The sequence below is a fragment of the Chroicocephalus ridibundus genome, chromosome 9 (genome assembly GCF_963924245.1).
Source record: "Chroicocephalus ridibundus chromosome 9, bChrRid1.1, whole genome shotgun sequence".
In the NCBI taxonomy this organism is placed as follows: domain Eukaryota; kingdom Metazoa; phylum Chordata; class Aves; order Charadriiformes; family Laridae; genus Chroicocephalus; species Chroicocephalus ridibundus.
Window position 1 is genome coordinate 28,153,670 of NC_086292.1, and position 18,187 is coordinate 28,171,856.

General features: G+C 59.4%; 1 protein-coding gene across 2 annotated transcripts in view; it reads left to right on the top strand.

The window, feature by feature from the left end:
- ZNF609 (zinc finger protein 609) overlaps positions 1–18,103 on the top strand; it is a 72,901-nt gene extending 54,798 nt beyond the window's left edge. For both annotated transcript variants that reach the window (XM_063346211.1, XM_063346212.1), the window contains exons 3-10: positions 162–387; positions 10,837–10,924; positions 11,280–13,632; positions 13,942–14,308; positions 14,480–14,655; positions 15,196–15,412; positions 15,573–15,651; positions 15,812–18,103. In XM_063346211.1, coding sequence (XP_063202281.1) covers positions 162–387; positions 10,837–10,924; positions 11,280–13,632; positions 13,942–14,308; positions 14,480–14,655; positions 15,196–15,412; positions 15,573–15,646 — 3,501 coding nt within the window. In that variant the 3' untranslated portion in view covers positions 15,647–15,651; positions 15,812–18,103. The remainder of the gene's footprint in view (positions 1–161; positions 388–10,836; positions 10,925–11,279; positions 13,633–13,941; positions 14,309–14,479; positions 14,656–15,195; positions 15,413–15,572; positions 15,652–15,811) is intronic.
- The last annotated feature ends 84 nt before the right edge of the window (positions 18,104–18,187 follow it).

Here is an 18,187-nt window from a genome sequence, read left to right on the forward strand (position 1 = left end):
CCTTGTCCTCTGACAGAGTGTGGGACTTGAACCGCCTGCTGGCACGTTGAGAAGATGCCAGCCCTGGGCTTGAGGTTCTCCAGGAATGTAGATGCCTGTTGATACTTGCTCTCCTTTCCTGTATTCCCGACGGTGACCGGCATGTTTCTCCTTCCCCACAGATGGAGTCTCCAGTCTCTACACCTGCAGTCTTGCCCTTGCACCTCCTCGTCCCTGTCGTCAACAACGACATCTCGTCGCCTTGCGAGCAGATCATGGTACGCACCCGCTCGGTGGGAGTGAACACCTGTGACGTGGCCCTGGCCACCGAGCCCGAGTGCCTGGGCCCCTGCGAGCCCGGGACCAGCGTGAACCTGGAAGGCATCGTCTGGCAAGAGACTGAGGACGGTAAGTGTCACTGGAGAACTTTTTGGTCTCCTACAATATCATTTTGGAGTTATGGCAATCCCTTCCTTCCTGTGTCCCTGCTGTGTTGCTTGTTGGCACATCCTGGGCTTTTCCCCCACCATCTGGGTGGTCAGGACACAGAGGAGCCCTTAATCTGTCCAGCAAAGGGAATAACGGGCCAAAACTTGCGTCAGCCCCAACGTGTTGCGTTATCCCCTTGCCCAGACAGCGGGTGAAAATCGAAGCTGCCATTTCTCTGCCTTTCTGCAAGAGCTAACTTGTTCTGGAGGTGCCAGAGGAAAGGCCGTGCCAGCCTGCACGGGAACTTGACGGAGTTGACTTCGTTTCTGCTTGGCAACCTGCAGGTCTGTCACAAAAGCGCTCAAACCCTGGGAGGCGGCAGAAATCTCCTGCTGGATTAAAAAACCCCAGCGGAGCTTTCAAAATCGACTCAGCGGGAGATCAGGCTCTCATCTCTCTTGCCAAGCCAATTGAACCTTTTTTTTTTCCGCTGGAGCTCGTCTCATGTGCGTGCAGCTTGGTTTGCTTTCCCAAGTCCTTTGATGGGTTTTTGTCGCTGTTGGGGCTCTGCCAAGTAACGTGGGGATGAATAGGTGGCTCAGTGGACCACGGCGAGCGCTGGAACCTGGCCTTCATTCCAGCCTTGTTGGGATGCTGGAAGTTTCTGCTTCGGAAGGCTCGGGCTGAGCACCTCGTATTTGTGTCTGGCTTCAGCTGAGGTCTGGAAGCAGAAACAGAGCCTAGGAGCTCAAAGGTGAGAAAGAGCAGTGGTGGTGGTGGCCAACTGATGGTTCACCTCGGCTGCATAACCAAGAGCTCCTCTTGGATGTCTGCTCCTGATCTTCCATCGTCATCACATGCGGGTAACGAAGCTGTTGGCCTTAATTCCCTGGCTGCTCCTCACTGCGACTGCCTTTGTTATCTGCGACAGAAGCTGAACTGAAACCCACGTTCCCATGAGCTACTACCGGGGGGGGGGCTTTTCTTACCCCGTGCTTTGGGAAGACTGGAATGTGCCCAGTTTGCCTTTCCTCTCTCCCTGCTGGGAAACTGGTTTTGAAACTGCGGTTGGCACAGGACCAAGTGCTGCGATGACCCCTGATGTGGAGCTGGTGAGCACCAAAATTGTTCCTGCTGGGAAAAGCATCATGACATGAGTGATTTGGAAAGAGAGGAGTGCATGGACTGTGCTGGAGGAGACTGGGACGTGATTGCTTGGGATGGGGACCTGCAGCTATCTCGCGCTCCTCTGCCCTCTCTTTACCATCACACTGATCTGGATGGAGGCAGGTGGGAGCTCTAAGTGTGGGTTTTCTGCTGCTCCAAAGCAGGAGGAAGCCACACATTGTAAAGTTGGACCCAGGGAGCCTCTTTGAGCCAGGCTTGCTGGTGGGGGACAAGGAAACACAAAGCAGGAGCGTTCAGGGGCCCTGCTCTGCGCACCCCAGGGCTGGGGGCTCTGACAGGGGGATCTTCTCGGAGAAAACATGGACAAGGTCGTCTGCTGAGTTACCTGTGCACTGTCCCTGCTCATTCAGTGTCTGCAAAGAGCCTGATTGGTTTGCAAGGTGTAATACCTTCAGCTAGGGGAGCTGAGACCTGGCTGGGCTAAGTGTTGGGACACGCAGCGGTGCAGAGGAGCATCAGCACCCTCCCACCTTTGGGGCTGCACGCTAAGGCCCCCACCACCTCCCCGTCCACACCAGCATGCCGTTCTGGTGTGACTTCCCGCAACCCAGAAACCCCGGAGCTGCAGAGTTTGCTGGAAATTCCAAATTCCAGGACTGCTGGAGACCCTCATGGGTAGCAGTGAAGCTGATGAGAGCTTGGACCCTGTAGGGGTTTGGGTGGAAATCAGGAGAAGAGGCTCATGGTGGGCAGAAGAGCCCAAGTGGCCATGCCAGGAGGGACAAGCATCCTCGAGGCAAAGAGCGCAAAAACATCCCCATCTCCCCAGTGCTGGTTGAGAGGCAGTGACGTGGGAGCGGTTCCTGGTTCTCCTCCCTTTTCTCCTGCTCCTCACCCCACTGTGGAGCTCTGCAGCCCGTCTGCCTGTCTGTCCGCATTACCCCTCGCTTCCGCAGCCACCGTTTCGGAGCGTTCCTCAGAGGCACCCTGCGATTTCCCACAGCCTGGCTATTTTTAGTCTGCACTAATTCGACGAACTTGTGTAAAGATCCTTCTCTGCTGGCTGCTGCTTGGTTGTCTCCGTTGGGAGCAATGACTTTTACGGCCAGCCCTGCAGAACACAAATCCTGCCGTTGCCTTTGGTTGCTTCTGATGTGCTGCGTGTTGGCTCCTGTGGTAGCGGCATCTCTCGCCCTTGAGTGAAAAGTCAGGGTGGAATCGTCCCTATTTCCTGCCTGGCATCTCTCTCCTGCCTTCCGTAATGGTGGAGATACTGGTCCTGTCTGTCCAAAGCTGGAGCTTGTGAAATGTATAGGGATGCAGTGAGCATCTCCCCTCGCCTGAAGGATACAGGGGAGAAAACTACACCAAGGGCATGTCTACAAATCCAAGTGAGAGGCTTTCAGCATGAGTGAGCACGCCCGTGTGGCTGGAGACCATCCCCAAGATCTCCAGAGGGATCGCAGCACCTTCACCAAGAGGGATCCACCTCTCTCCCTGCTCCTTGTGATGCTGCAGCCTCGCCAGACCGCTCAGAAGGACCCCAGGGCAGCAGAAGCAGCTCTTGGCCTGCATCAGGCACCCTCTACGATGGTGGAGAGGAGCTTGTTGGCTCAACTGCAGCAGCCGCTTTCTCCCCAGGGATGACATCCTTGAATCCCCTGGGGCCATTGGCACGGGGAGGTGCAGAACTGTGGTTAGTCCCACCTGTGTCGTGGCTTCCTGAGGGGATGCTGTGGGCACTTCTGGGCCTCGGCGAGGCCCCTGCCACCAGGCAGCCTCAGGAGCGGTTCCCACCGAGCATCTCAGGAGACAGGCATCTCTTCTCGGTGGCGCGATGCCTCCTTGAAAATTGGATTTGTGTCAGACGTGCCCCTTAGACTCATACGGTAATTGCTCTGACGTGGACCTTTTTGCAAGCTGCTCTTCTCCCAGCTGCGCGTTAATGGCGCGTGCCCCTGAGACGAGGGGATCTGTGTTGCTCTGCATGTGCCAGCAAAAACATCTTTGGGCTGGGGCAGTTGCAGAACTTCCCTCCCCTTGTGACTGGGTAGAGGAAGGCAACATGGTTCTTCAACCAGAGCTCCCTTTTTGTAGAGATTGGCTTTTGGGTTGGCCATGGGGCTGCAAAATCAGGGAGGAAGGCTCCTAAAGCCAAAGCCCGGCAACACTGGAGTGGCCTCAGAAGGACAAGCTGGAGCTGACCCATCTGAGATGGGAGCGTGACGCTCCAAGGAGCCCCATGACATCCGTCTTGCCTCAAACACTGGCTTTGTCCTCTCCCCCAGCTAGAAGACCTGCCGTGAGACTGTGATCACTACAAAAGGCATCCCAGCGGGCTTCCAGCACCAAACATCTGGTGCTGGGCTCATGATCTGCCTGCTCCACCACTGCTCCAGCTTGGTGTCAGGCTCAGGTCTGGTCTTCCTGGTGGCAGGCACCAGTCGCATGTGCTCTCCCGTAGCCACCCTGGTGACACCTTGGTCCCTTTGCCGAGCCCGGCTTGTGCAGGGAATGTGTTTTATTGAAACGCCTTTGGTGGGAGCAGCTGTCTCGGCAGTTCCCTTAATTCTGTTAGGTGTGATTTCGATCTGCAGGAACTATTACTGATCTAATTATACTGGAAAACATCGCTCCGTTTGCTGCCTCGTTAGCTGCCAGGTCTGCTCCATCCCCCTCTGCGGAGCTGGTGTCACCTGGCTCGGAGCACATCACCTCCTCGCCTCCGCTTGCAGCGAGCAGACTGCGTTCCAGCACCACGCTGGTGCCGTCGCAAGCAAAACAAGGCAGTGTCTGACATGCAAACCCTCCGAGCAAGGACCGCAACACCACAGCAAACTCTCTGCATCCCTCCCTCCAGCTCCGTGCTGGAATGGCGGTGGCAGGTCACTCACGGCTGAGCTTCGCACGCTCTGGGTGTTTGGATTGTGCATTTGCAAACATCTCATGAGGGTACGATGGAGCATGCACGTCCTTGGGGTCTGCACATACCACTGTGGATGTGTCCTTGCTCACAGCAGGAGAGAGATGCAATAGACTGGGAGAGGATGGAGAAAGCTTGGACAGTGAGGGCAGAGACTGGAGAGTCTTACTTATACCGTAACCATGAGGAAGCCTGACCCCAAATCTGATGGCTTTGCATGTTGACCGTGCTGCCTCGCTGTTACCTTCGATTGCGACTCTGGTTGCTCTTTGTCTCTGGGGATGGTTTAGAGCGGGGATGTGCCAGGATTGCTCTGCTTGTAGATGGGCTTTGGGGCTTCAAAGGGGGCTACGCCATCCCCTACATGCACGCTCCGGTCTTCAGAGCTGCGTATTCTCCAACCTGGGAACAGGAGGTGAGTCTCGAAGGCTGATGCAGCAAGGGCAAGCAGCAGGAATGTGGATTTCTCATTTGCTTTAATGGCAGTAATGAGCAGTTGTACATCCCCTCCAAGGTTGCTGAGCCAACGTGCAGGCTCGGTGTGCTCCTCCGAAGCCTCCTAAAGCCGTGACAGCGCGGCTGTGACCCCTCTCATCTTCAGATCAGCAATCCGGCAGCTCACTCCGGCTGGGAGCATCATGCGGTGCTGCTTGGTGACGGGGCATCTCGTCTCCAGCGCCGCCAGCGTTGCTGGTGTTTCGGGCTGATGCCTCGCACCCTCCTCCTGTTTCACCGACGGATGGGGAGGCTGCAGATCCCCCGAGCGCGGTGGCTGCTGGCGTGTCGGCGTAGAGCAGCAGAGCTTTATTATGCATCATTCCCCGGCGCTCCCCCGGCGTTGCCGCTTCGTGTCTAATATCTGCTGGCTTGACAGCGCGGGGAGCTGGAGGAGAGCTAATGTGCCGCTTATCGTGCTCGAAGCATCTGTCAGCTTTGTACGGAGGCTGTTTTATCAACAGGTGAGCAATATTCTGCTCCAGACAGGACTATTGCTCGCGTCCGTCTCCCCAAGGCACATCTGTAGCTGCCCCAGGTAACACCAGCTGAGGCTCCTGCTTTAGCTGCCGAGCACTGGATTAAAGGCTTGTTTACAAGGAGGCTCTTGAGCTGCAAGCTGCTCTGCCGCGCTTTCCTGGGACCTCAATTGGTTGCTATTCCTCTGCCTCCCTTCTCTGGGAACATGAGGATGGAGGTCTGGGTTCCTCGCAGGTGGTCCTGGGGGCTTGGTGCTGTGGCTATGCTCTGCCAAGCCTTCAGAGGAACGAAGGTCCCCAAAGTCCTGGAGGTATCTTCTGGATACGCCTCAGGCTATGGAGAAGGAGCTGGACACTGTGGGTTGTAGTGGGACGAGCTGTCCTCTTGCAGGAGGATGTCGGGACCTCACTCGTAATCACATTGTCGCTGTTGCCAAAGGTGGACACTTGTTGCGGGGTTTGGGCAGGAGCGTGGCAGCGGGTGGTGTGTGTTCAGCAGGTCCTGGTGAGCTAAATGGCCCTCCCATGGGGCACTTTGGTCACCAGGACCCACAAACACACCCTTACTGCTCCTTGTCTTCTGGAGTGACCCAAGCTGAAGGTTTTCCTGCTGCTTCTTCCATGCTCCAGCATCCAAGCCCCTCTCGTAGCCCTCCTGTCCCTTGGAAAGCAGGGCATTAGATGGCCAGTGACTCATCCACCATCTGAGCATCCATCCCTGCGTGGTTTAGTGGAAAGACCCTGTCTCCCTCCCCTGTCCTGTTCCTGACCCTGCCGAGGAGACTGTGTTGGCTTTGTGTCGCGAGGTTTTCGTAGGAGGGGGCTGCAGGGGTGGACTGTGTGAGATGCCAGAAGGTTCCGCCATGTCCCACAGAGCCAGCTCCAGCCGGCTCCAAGAGGGACCCACTGCTGGCCAAGGCTGGGCCCATCAGTGACAGTGGCAGCACCTCTGTGAATAACGTATTATGAAGGGGTGAAAAACTGCTGGGCAACAGCAGCTTTAGACAGGAGTGAGAAGATGTGCAGACACAACTCTGTAGCCACCAAGGTCAGTGAAGAAGGAGGGGAGGAGGCGCTCCAGGCACCGGAGCGGGGATTCCCCTGCAGCCCCTGGTGAAGACCATATTGGGGCAGGCTGTCCCCCTGGAGCCCATGGAGGTTGACAGTGGAGCAGATTTCCACCTGCAGCCCATGGAGGACCCTTCGCTGGAGCAGGTGGATGTGACCCTGTGGAGAGCCTGGCAGGAGCTGCAGCCCATGGAGAGAGAGGAGCCCAACCTGGAGCACGTCTTCTGGCAGGACCTGTGGCCTCACAAGGGACCCAGGCTGGGGCAGTCCGTTCCTGAAGGTCTGTACCCCATGGAAAGGACCACACTGGAGCAGTTCGTGAAGAACTGCAGCCCGTCGGAAGGACCCACTTTGGAGAAGTTGGTGGAGGACTGTCCACTGTGGGAGAGACCCCACGCTGAAGCAGGGGAAGAGAGGGAGGAGGAAGGAGCGGCAGAGACAAGGTGCGACGAACTGACTGCAACCCCCATTCCCCATCCCCCTGTGCCACTTGCAGGGAGGAGGTAGAGAATTTGGGAGTGAAGTTTAGCCCAAGAAGAAGGGAGCGATGGTGGGGGACATGTTTTAAGATTTGGATTTTATTTCTCATTATCCTACTCTGATTTGATTGGCAATAAATTAGATTAACTTCCCCAGTCAAAAACTTGTTTTGCCCGTGGTGGCAATTGCCGAGTGATCTCCCCTTGCTGGGCAAGGTGGCCCTTGTGCTGGGCCACCCCTCTGTTCTCCTGGCATGGTGGCCATGCACCAGCTTTGGGTGTTGTGTCCTAAAGTCTGGGTGCTCCAGGTCAGACCAGGCTTCCTGCATGCTAGCAGGGCTTATGGCAAAGCTGGAGCATCCGAAAGGTGATGCAGCTGGAGAGGAAATGAATTGAAGAAGGGGCATCCTAAAGCCAGGGCATCCCAAAGATGATGCAGCTGGAGGAGACATTCATGGAAAAAGGGGTAGCTCAAAGCTAGGGCATCCCAAAGGTGATCCAGCTGTAGGAGGAATTCGTGGAAGAAGGACCTTGAACGTCTCCAGGTGCTGAAGGTTTGGTGGTGCCCTGGAGCAGGATCAGTGCAGGATGGATCCCTGCTCCTGCTCATTGTTGCAGATGGGATGTGGGGCTACACTGACCCTGGATCTGAGCTGGTTCACGGATCTGCAGGCAAACTGCCTCTCCAGGGTGGGGAAATGCCACCAGCTGTTGTCCCTTTGCCTGGCAGAGGTCCACTGCACCCCAAAATTAGCAGAAAACTAGCAGATCTGCCAGTGGCTGCCCTCTCCAATTGCAGAGGCAACATCTCCTCGTTCCCCACAAGGTTAGGGACCCTCATCCAAGTACCATAACGGTCCCCACCATGCTTGAGGACCTCTCTTTGCTGGAGGCATCTCAGTAACATCGTGCCTGGGTGACGTTGAGCCAGATGATGAACTGGCCGTGGTTTCTCAGCAGGGTTTTGAGATGTTCTTGGTTGGGCTTGGGGGCTTCACCTTTGTAAAGGCGGGGGGAAACGTGCCCCAGGTCCCCCCACATTGCAATCATTCCTGGTGCCTATGGCCTCAGTCTTCAAGCAGCCACCACCACCTACATTTTAAAACGGAAGAGCTGTGCCCCAGCAGGGATTATCCGTTAGAAAGGCTTAGTCTGGTCTAATTTAGGGCTGCGTTAGGACGGAGGACTTCATGCAGCGTTGTCCTTGTCCATCCCCTGTCCCTACCAGCTGGGTACACCCACCGAGCTACTCAAGAGCACCCATGTAGGGACCATACAAGGACCAGGCGGTGGTTTTTTGCATCCCCCAGCTCCCTTTATCTCTTAATCCTGTAAAAATGGATAATCTCGTCCGCCGTCTTTCCAGACGGCAACCTGGCACCGTCAACCCACTGTTAATTTTTCCTGCTGGGGTGCGACTCTGCGGTGACATGAACACTTGGTGACTGGGATGCCGAGCGGTTTGCACCCAGATTTGGGTGGTATCCGTTGCTTAAGAGGATCCAAGGTGTCACCTTCCTGTGAAACCAGGTGGGGCTGCAGTTATCCGAGTGGGATTCCTCCTCTGTGTTGCTGCCGGCTCTTTCTGCATGAGCATCTCCAGCCTTGGGGACACGAGTGCGTTGCCTCCTCGCTGCCCGCCCTTGCCCCTGCCCATCCTCCCGCCGCGGGAGGGGGACATGGCGGGTGAAAAAAGCTGCTTAGGATCTATCCCTGGGGTTTAAATTGTCCTGGGTTATTGCTGGAGGATTAGGAGGGGATTTGGTGTGATTGGTTGCAGCGGGTTAAATATAGGCTGGTGTGTGTTGGAGGGTTGACGCTCCAACGAGGAAGGGAGGGACAGTTGCGCGCTGGCTCGCTTCGTCCCTTCGTCTTTCATCTCTCTCCCGTGATCGTGGTGGTGGGGAAAAAAAATATGCCAGCACGTCCTTTTTAATATCGCGTGCTGGCCCGGGGATGCGCAAGAGCCTCCAGTGGCTTGTTGTGCAATTAACTTCCAGCAGCGCGTGGTCTTCAGAGAGAGATTGAAGCAGTGCTGGCTGCGTGGTGGGGAGGGCAGAGGGGGCTGCTCCTCCGAGCCCCGTGGCCGGCAGGGATGAGCTGGTCCCCAGGATGGGGTCTGGGTTGGGTCTGCTGGTCCCTCAGCAGCGCTTGATCCTTCTCAGGCTCCTGGGAGCATCCCACGGTGGCTCCCCGGAGGTATCTTGCGGATGGTAGGTTTGGGCTGGGGTGCAGGGTGCAACAGCAGCTTCCCTGGGTTTTAAGGAAAGGGGGGACAGGCTCCTGCCTGCCAAAAAAAGCCACGTTAGGGGGCATGGAGGGTGGAGACCTAGCATCAGCATCCTCCTCTCTCCCTGTGTGGGGCTGCGGGCTCCTGACAGTTGGTTTCACCACTCGTTTCTACCCTATGTCATCTCTGGCATCGTGTTCCAGCCGCATCTGTGTTAAGGCAGGTCCCCAGCACCTTCCTCCGAAGGCAGGACCCAGCCTCTCCCGGTCACCGGCATGAGCTGGCTGTAGGTGCTGGCTGCACGCTGGCACCATGACTTCCCACGACCTGCTCTCCCACTGAAGCACCCACCGTTTTCCGGGAGGAGAAAGAGAAGACCCGCATTTCATTTCTCTTTTCCACGTGTGGGACCTTGGCTCTGTATATTATCCCTGCCGAAGCCTGCAGCTGGCACGGCACGACGGGGGATACGGGCTGAGATTTATAAATGTGCTTCAGGCACAGCTGCTCTGGGCTCCCTCGGCTCCATCCATCTCCCGAGGCTGCGCGGCTGTATATCTCCCTGCGCTCATCAACCCTTGCCAACGAGTTTCACATTTCCCAAGTTTTACCTTGCTCGGATAAATGTGCTTGGCGCAATGGACTCCGCTCCCGGTCAAATTTGTTCTGCAGTGATCATAGCGGTCCAGGGGAGGGAGGAAACATCCACAAAGCTGAGCGATGCTGTGAAAGACACACACCCCCCCCTGCCCCCAGCATGTCCAAAAAGAGGGGTCCACGTCCTCAGCACGGGTGTGAGCCAAGCTGCTTCTCTTCTTGAATTGGTGTGAAAAAGCTGAAAGGACCAAGTTTTCTGAATGTCCGGTGCCTTTTCTCCGTGATGGGAGGAGATGCCCCGTGGATGGTTCTCCAGCCAGAGATACAGGGCTGATGGGTGGCCCAGGGCATGCGGGAGCAAGCTGAAGTGGGGGACGAGGGTTGTTTCCCCAAGGCTGGGTTTTCCTGCCGGGGGTGGTCGCCTGCGCGGGGATGCTGGGCTCAGCTTGCCATCTAGTGGCAATAACAGCCTTTTCCGGAGGGCCATGGGGTTCATGGCCACGCATGGGGGACATAGCCCTGCTGGGGGGTCTGCAGCTCCGCACTGGGGTCCACAGCCTTGCTGGGGGTTGTCTGCATCTCCCCCGGGAGGTTCCCAGCCCTCGCTCCCCGGAGAATCACCTTCCCGACCCTACCCGAGTGCATGTGGAGCCAATGTGGATCTTCAAGGGCAAAACTCCACAGCCTTTGGGGGTCGCTGGTTTTAGCATCCTCCTGAAAACAGGGCAGAGTGCTGGGTGGCTCGAGGAGGAGAGGTTGGGAGGACACCGGCTAGAGCCGTACTGAGAGAGGGGGGATGCGCCAGGGGTCTCCAGGTCCCATGTTGGTGCCTCTCCAGCCCAGAACCTGGGGTCTTGCCTCTCCTGAGAACCCAAGACCACCTTGTCCACCTTCCTCTGTCCCTAGAGCTGAGCTCTTCCTCCTGCCAGTCTCGAGGGGTAGATCCCCCTTTACCCCAATGCCCAGGGAAGGGCGAGACACTGTGGGGTCACACCGGGCCCCATCTGACCCTCTCCCCTCACCTTACAGGTATGCTGGTGGTCAACGTCACCTGGAGGAACAAGACGTACGTGGGGACGCTGCTCGACTGCACGCAGCACGACTGGGCGCCTCCTCGGTAAGTGGGCGGTGGGGTCCAGCAGTGCCCAGGCGCGGAGGGCAAACTCAGCGCCGTGTGGCCCCTGGGGCACCCAGTACCCTCTGCTTTGTGCCCACGGGGCTGCCATCTCCTTCTTGGCCAGCTGAGCTGCTCCCAGGGCTCTTTGCCCCTGCGGTTGCAGGCTCCCTCATCTTGGAGACTGGAGATGGTTGAATATTTGTCGATGGACCTCTCTTGCCGATTCCTCTTTACTGGAGTGGTGGGGGGATGAGCCTACGGGATTGATGGTGAGGGGAGGAAGGGGTTCCCCACCGCGCAGTGGGCCTGGCACAGCCGTCTCTCCATTAAAACCTCCTTGTCCTCCTCCTGGCAGGTTCTGCGACTCTCCCACCAGCGACCTGGAGATGCGCAATGGCCGGGGCAGGGGCAAACGCATGCGCCCCAACAGCAACACGCCCGTCAATGAGACCGCCGCCGCCTCAGACAGCAAAGGGACCAGCACCAGCAGCAAGACGCGGGCGGGAGCCAACAGCAAAGGGCGCCGGGGAAGCCAGAACTCCTCGGACCACCGCACGCCGCCCGGTGGCACTGCGGAGGACGTGAAGGCCAGTCCCTCCTCCGTCACCAAGCGGAAGAGCAAACCCCTCTCTGACATGGAGCTGAACTCCAGCTCGGAGGACAGCAAGGGCAGCAAACGCATCCGCACGAACTCGATGGGCTCGGCAGCCGTGCCACCCGCCACGGTCAAGGTGGAGCCGGCTGTTCTCGACCGAAACTGCCCTTCTCCCATCCTCATTGACTGTCCCCACCCAAACTGTAACAAGAAGTACAAGCACATCAACGGGCTGAAGTACCACCAGGCCCACGCGCACACGGACGATGACAGCAAGCTGGAGGCGGATGTAGACAGTGAGTACGGCGAGGAGCCCTCCCTGCATGCGGACATTGGGAGCTGCAACGGCGCCACCGTCTCTCAGAAGGGCTCGCTCTCACCGGCTCGCTCGGCCACCCCCAAGGTGCGCTTGATGGAGCCCCACAGTCCCTCGCCGTCCAGCAAGTTCAGCGCCAAGGTCCCTTGCAAGAAGAAGCTGGGTGGGGAAGGAGACACCGACCCGGGTGCCCTGTCCAATGACGGTTCTGAAGATGGTCCATCGGTGGCCGATGAGACGAGTAACGACGGCTTTGACTCACTGGAGAAGCGGTGCGTCGATAAGGACAAGTCAAAGAAAGCATCTGGTGCTAAGCCAGAGAAGATCCCATCCAAAAGCTTGAAGTCTGCCAGACCCATTGCACCAGCCATCCCCCCCCAGCCGATTTACACCTTCCAGACGGCCACCCTCACCACAGCCACCCCTGGTTCCTCCACGGGCCTCACCACCACCGTGGTCCAGACCATGCCCAACAGCCCCCAGCTCAAACCCATCCAGCCCAAGCCTACGGTGATGGGAGAACCCTTTGCCGTCAACCCTGCCCTCACCCCTTCAAAGGAGAAGAAGAAGAAGGACAAGAAGAAGAAGGAGCCCAAGGAGGTAGAAAACCCTCTGACTCCTGGCAAAGCCTGCAGAGCGGAGGAAGGCAAGAGCCCTTTCCGGGGGGAATCCAGCGACCTGGGGACGAAAGGCGAGGGGCTGCTGAACGGCTCGTCTGACCCCCACCAGAGCCGGCTCGCCAGCATCAAGGCCGAGGCGGATAAAATCTACAGCTTCACTGACAACGCCCCAAGCCCCTCCATCGGTGGTGCCAGCAGGCTGGAGAACACCAACCCAGCCCAACCCATGACCCCGTTGCACGTCGTCACCCAGAATGGGGCAGAGGCGAGCTCGGTGAAGACCAACAGCCCGGCCTACTCGGACATCTCTGACGCCGGGGAGGACGGGGAGGGCAAGCTGGAAAGCATGAAGGCAAAGGATCCGGAGCAGCTGGTCAAGGAAGGTGCCAAAAAAACTCTTTTTCCCCCACAGCCACAGAGCAAAGAGTCTCCCTATTACCAAGGCTTTGAAACCTACTATTCCCCCGGCTACCCCCAGGCAAGCCCGGGGCCCTTGAACCCTGGTGGCCAGAGCACGGCTGACACGCAGGCCTTGAAGCTGAAGAAGGACGAGGAGCAGGAGAACCCAGAGGTGAAGGTGAAGAGCGAAGGCTGCGAAGAGAAGAAGACCGAGCTCGGCGGCTCCAGCCAGCAGCCCTCGGTCATCCAGCAGCGCCCCAACATGTACATGCAGTCCCTCTACTACAACCAGTACGCCTACGTGCCCCCCTATGGCTACAACGAGCAGGGCTACCACGCTCACCTGCTGAGCACCAACCCTGCCTACCGCCAGCAGTACGAGGAGCAGCAGAAGCAGCGGCAGAGCCTGGAGCAGCAGCAGCAGCGAGGGCTGGAGAAGAAAGCGGAGCTGGGCTTGAAGGAGAGGGAGGCGGCACTCAAAGAGGAGTGGAAGCAAAAGCCCCCCATGCCCCCGACGCTCACCAAGGCGCCGAGTCTCACGGACCTTGTTAAGTCGGGGCTGAGCAAGGCCAAGGAGCAGGGAGGTCCTGATATAGCCAAATCCGTCATCATCCCCAAGCTGGAGGACTCCTCCAAGCTGTCCGGCAGCCAGGTGGCCGAGGGGCTCAAGGTGAAGCTGAGTGAGGCCAGCCACCTTGGGAAGGAGACCGCCGAGACGAAGGCTGGCTCCGAGTGTGGCCGGCAAGCAGAGGTGGACCCTGTGCTCTGGTACAGACAGGTAATGCCCGCTTGGCCCTGCCCGCCAGCCCGGCGGTGGGCTTTCTCCTGGAGGAAGTCCCTCACTGTGACTTCGCTGCAGGGGTTTGCCAGGGCCATCCCAGCAGAGCACATTGTCCTCTGTTCGTGATGGGACCCCGTGAGGTTCCCTTGGGCCCAGGAAAAGGATGGGAGGATGTGGGGCTGTTGGGACAAAGGGAAGCCGGGGGAAGGGAGTGGGTTTCACTGGTCTTCTCCAAATCCAGCCTGGTTTGGGGGCAGGCAGGGCTGGGGGTAGGCAGATGCTCTGACAGTTGGCTGGTTCTTGCAGGAAGCTGAGCCCCGGATGTGGACCTACGTGTACCCGGCAAAGTACTCGGACATCAAGACGGAGGATGAGCGGTGGAAAGAGGAAAGGGACCGAAAGTTGAAGGAAGAAAGAAATCGAAGCAAAGAAGCCGCATCCAAGGAGGACGGGAAGGAGAGCACCAGCTCCGAGTGCAAATTGACCCCCACCGAGGAGGCTCGCATGGTGGGGAAGGACCCCAGACCCAGCGTCCACGTCCCCGTGTCTTCACCCCTCACGCAGCATCAGTCCTATATCCCTTACATGCATGGCTACTCCTACAGCCAGTCGTACGACCCCAGCCACCCCAGCTACCGGGCCATGCCCACCGTCATGATGCAGAATTACCCAGGTAGGGAGCTGGGGTCTCCTCGGGGATGTCCCTTCCCAAGCTGTCCCTGCTCCCGGAGCAGGGGATGGCCATGGGACATCCTCTCACTCCTGGAGGCATGTGCAGAGCTGCGTGCTCCTGCTGTGCCGCCCGAAGACTCCTTGAGCCTTGACTGCTTTTTCTCCCCGCCAGGATCATACCTACCCTCCAGCTATTCCTTCTCGCCGTACGGGAGCAAGGCGTCGGGGAGCGACGACAGTGACAAGTCCCGCGCCAGCCCCAGCGTGAGTTGTAAATCCAGCTCGGAGTCCAAGGCCCTGGACATCCTGCAGCAGCACGCCAGCCACTACAAGAGCAAATCGCCCACGGTGAGGGTCAGGAAGGTGCTGGCTTTGTCCAGCTCCGTGCACGAGCTTCGGAATGGTCCCTGGATCCTGTAACCAGCCTTGGAGCAATTCTGCCTGCTGCGGGTTGTTGCCCTTCCTGCTGCTGTAGGAGACCTGGGACCAGGGAGTAATCCCACAACGCAACCCCTTTGGGATGGATGAGCCAATCCTGTGGGCATGGGTAGCACCGGGGCTTCTCCAGGCCCTGTGGTGGCCAGGCGACGCTTGTCCTCAGCCCTGGTTCTGGAGAGGGGGATGCAGGGGCTGTCTCCATCCCATGGCAGTGTAGGGTCATGAGCTCCTCCTGGGACAAGGAGCTTTGACATGGTGAGGAAAGAGCTGCCCTTAAACAGGACCTGTATCCTCCCCACCGCTTTTGGGCGGGTCACTGGCCACCCCGTCATCTCCCAGCAGTGTCATGGGGAGCCTTTAGGCAAAGGCAGGGGCAGCCTTGAGCGTCCAGCATGTGCCCCAGGGTAGTAGGTCCCGTCCCTCAGTGTGGGTCTGCTTTCTCCTCCCCAGATAAGTGAGAAGACATCTCAGGAGCGGGACCGCGGCGGCTGCGGGGTGGTGGGAGGCGGTGGGAGCTGTAGCAGCGTCGGGGGAGCCGGCGGGGGAGACAGGAGTGCCGACCGGCCCCGCACCTCACCGTCTCAGCGCCTGCTCTCGACGCACCACCACCACCACCACCTCGGGTACTCGCTGCTGCCGGCACAGTACAACCTGCCCTATGCAACAGGTGAGAGCCCAACCTCGCCCAACCCAGCCAGCCATCTTTGGGTGGCATGAACCCTTGTGCCAAGCTTTGCTTTGACCAAATCTGGCGATTCCCAGCTCCCCCGGCCCGGCTGGGTGCCCGTCCTGGGCTGCCGGCTCCTAACGCTGCTTCTCCTCCGCAGGTCTCTCCTCCACAGCCATTGTTGCCAGCCAGCAAGGCTCCGCTCCCTCCCTATACCCACCTCCCCGGAGGTGAGAACGGTAAGGCTCTCCTCCCACGGCGCCGCCATGGCCACCCTGCTTCACCTGCGGGCCCCTGGGCTGGGGCGGAGGTGGCTGGGCTGGGCGCGCAGGGGGTGCCCCTGGGGGCTTGGGGTCTGCCCGGGGCGGCGGGCACTGACTTGACCTTGGGTCGTGGCAGGACGTGACGGGCCAGGACGCCTGGGCTGTACGAGACATGTGACTGGCTCACATGGGGAAGCGCTGGAGACTCCTTTAGACATCAGTTGAATGGTGTTAATTGTTCTGCTTGACGTTCCTGCCGTGATCCGAGGCAGACTCTGTCTTCTCCCCCCGTCGGACACACACTGACTGCCCCCTCCACACCCTCCCCTTTGGTGAGCGGGCGAGCTGGTACCTGCGGAAATATTTATTCTCCTGGGCACCAGTGCTCAGGATGGAGGTGACTCGCCTGCCTGGTGCATATGAAGAGGAAACGGAAGCACTGAGGTTTCTCGATGGATTTGGGACCCCGCCGTGTCCCTGGGAGCCGCTGCTTTGCGGTGGGGCCGAGTGCCACGGGACTGGGGGCAGGCAGGGGGGCCACCTCCTGCCTGCCCCTCGCCGGGGCTGGAAGCATGGGGCTGAGCCCGCCGTGGAGTCGCAGTCTCAGGAAAGGAAGGGCTGGCTCTGCGGGTGTCTGGGCGGCTGCTGCGAGTTGGGAGGCAGGCAGGGGGGGGTCAGCTTGGCCGGAGGTGGCTGTGGGGCACAGGGACATGCTGCATGTGGGGCGCCCCCTCTCCCAGTCCCGCGGCAGCTCCTGCGCCCTGCAGCACCCGCCGCTCTGTGCCTGCGTGGCCGGTGGCCAGAGGGGCAGGCTGGGGGAGGTGGGGGCTGCTCTTGGCCCCAGCGCAGCAGCCTCTGCCCCCTGTCCCTGGCTGGCAGGGGCTTGACGGGGCTGGGGGCAGCGGGCGCAGAGCTGGGGGTGCACCCACCTCCCAGCCTGCTGCCAGGGTCCCTCCCCAGTGCCTTGCAGGGGCCAGACCTGCCCGGAGCATTCACCTTGGTTTCTGAGCTGTCACTCTGCAGCCGCCCCTCCCCCCGCCCCGGGTCTCCCCTCTGCCCCCCGCCCCAGCAGGTGCTCCCCGAGCCCCCGGGGCACTGCTCCTGCTCGGGGCGAGGGCTGCAGCTCCCCTTCGCATCCACCTTCTGCTTTTAAATCGGCTTCCCCAGGCCCTGGGCAGAGCCCGGCGAGGAACAAGCACACTTAGGCTCTGCCAGAGGCACTTGGGGCCGCGCCGCCCCCCCCCCCCCCCCCCTTCCCCGTCCCCATGCTGGGACTGGGGACACTAGGCCCTGGTGGCAGCCGGTGCCTGCTCCTGGCTGCTCCCGAGGACAGGGGCTTTCTGGTCCTCTGCTCCCCCAGCCCCGCAGCCGCTCGCCCTGGGCCGATGCTCTACCTCGGCCCCACAGCAGCTGGGCCGTCCCGGCGCTCTGCCCGGCCGGGGGGCACGGGGGGCCATCGGTCTCGGTTGTGTGTGTGTCCGTGTCGCACCCGGCCCCGAGGGGCCGCTGTACGGGGATGCTCTGCCCGCCGGGCTTTGTACATACTGTAAAAAGCAATTGTTTGAAAGCTGTTGTTTTGGGTTTTGTTTTCTTTCCCTGTTTCCCTCCCCATCCCGCTTTACCCAGTTGGAAAGGAGGCGCTGGCTGGTCTGGGCCCTGGTCTGGGCAGCCCCAGCCCACTCTCATTGTTCCACTCATTTTTCTTCTGCTCTTCCGTTGTCTTGGCAAGGAGCCGGGGCCACATGGCTCCTTGGGGATGGGGCAGGTCATGTCAAGTGGTGGCTCAACCCACCCCGTGCCCGTTACGGAGCCTCACGCTGCCGCCGGGCTGGGGACCGAAGGGGTCGGGGTGATGGAGGGAGCCCCACATCCCATCCGTGGAGGGGCGTCCCGCCGGCTGCTCCAACCTTCAGCCTCGGCCCTTCCGGCAGAGCCTGGCTCCTGGGGGTTGGGGCCCACCAGCAGCTCCGCGGAGGGGACGGAGGAGGGTGTCTGTGGGGGGGCTGATGGGGGGCTGCCACAGGCTTTGCTGCCATCGGGGCTGGGGGGGAGGGCTGCTCCCCACCTTCCCAGTTGGGTCCCAGTTGAGTCTCCCTTTAGGTGTTAAATGAAACAACGATTTAAGCAGAATAGGTTTGAGGTTTGACCTTTTTTTGGGGGGTTTTCCTGGTCAGTTCTTGCCCGTGGGGCTGGCACCCCGGCCCCCTGCGGCGGTGCCGCCCCCTCCCCATCCCCTGCCCACCGGGCCCCGCGGGCGGCCGGCCAGGGCATCAAACCCTCCGTGTTTATAGCTCTTGTTTCCATTGGCGTTGCTGTGTTGGGTTTCATTTCAGTCTTCCTGATTCTGCCCTTCTGTAAAGTGTACATTATTACCAAGTTCCTTGTTTTTTTATATATATATATATAAATATATATATATACAAACTGTACTCTTTTTGCCTTTGTACATTTGGGCAAGGAGAGAGAATAAATCTTTTTAAGAGACAATCACAAACCTGTGAGGGTGGCTTTT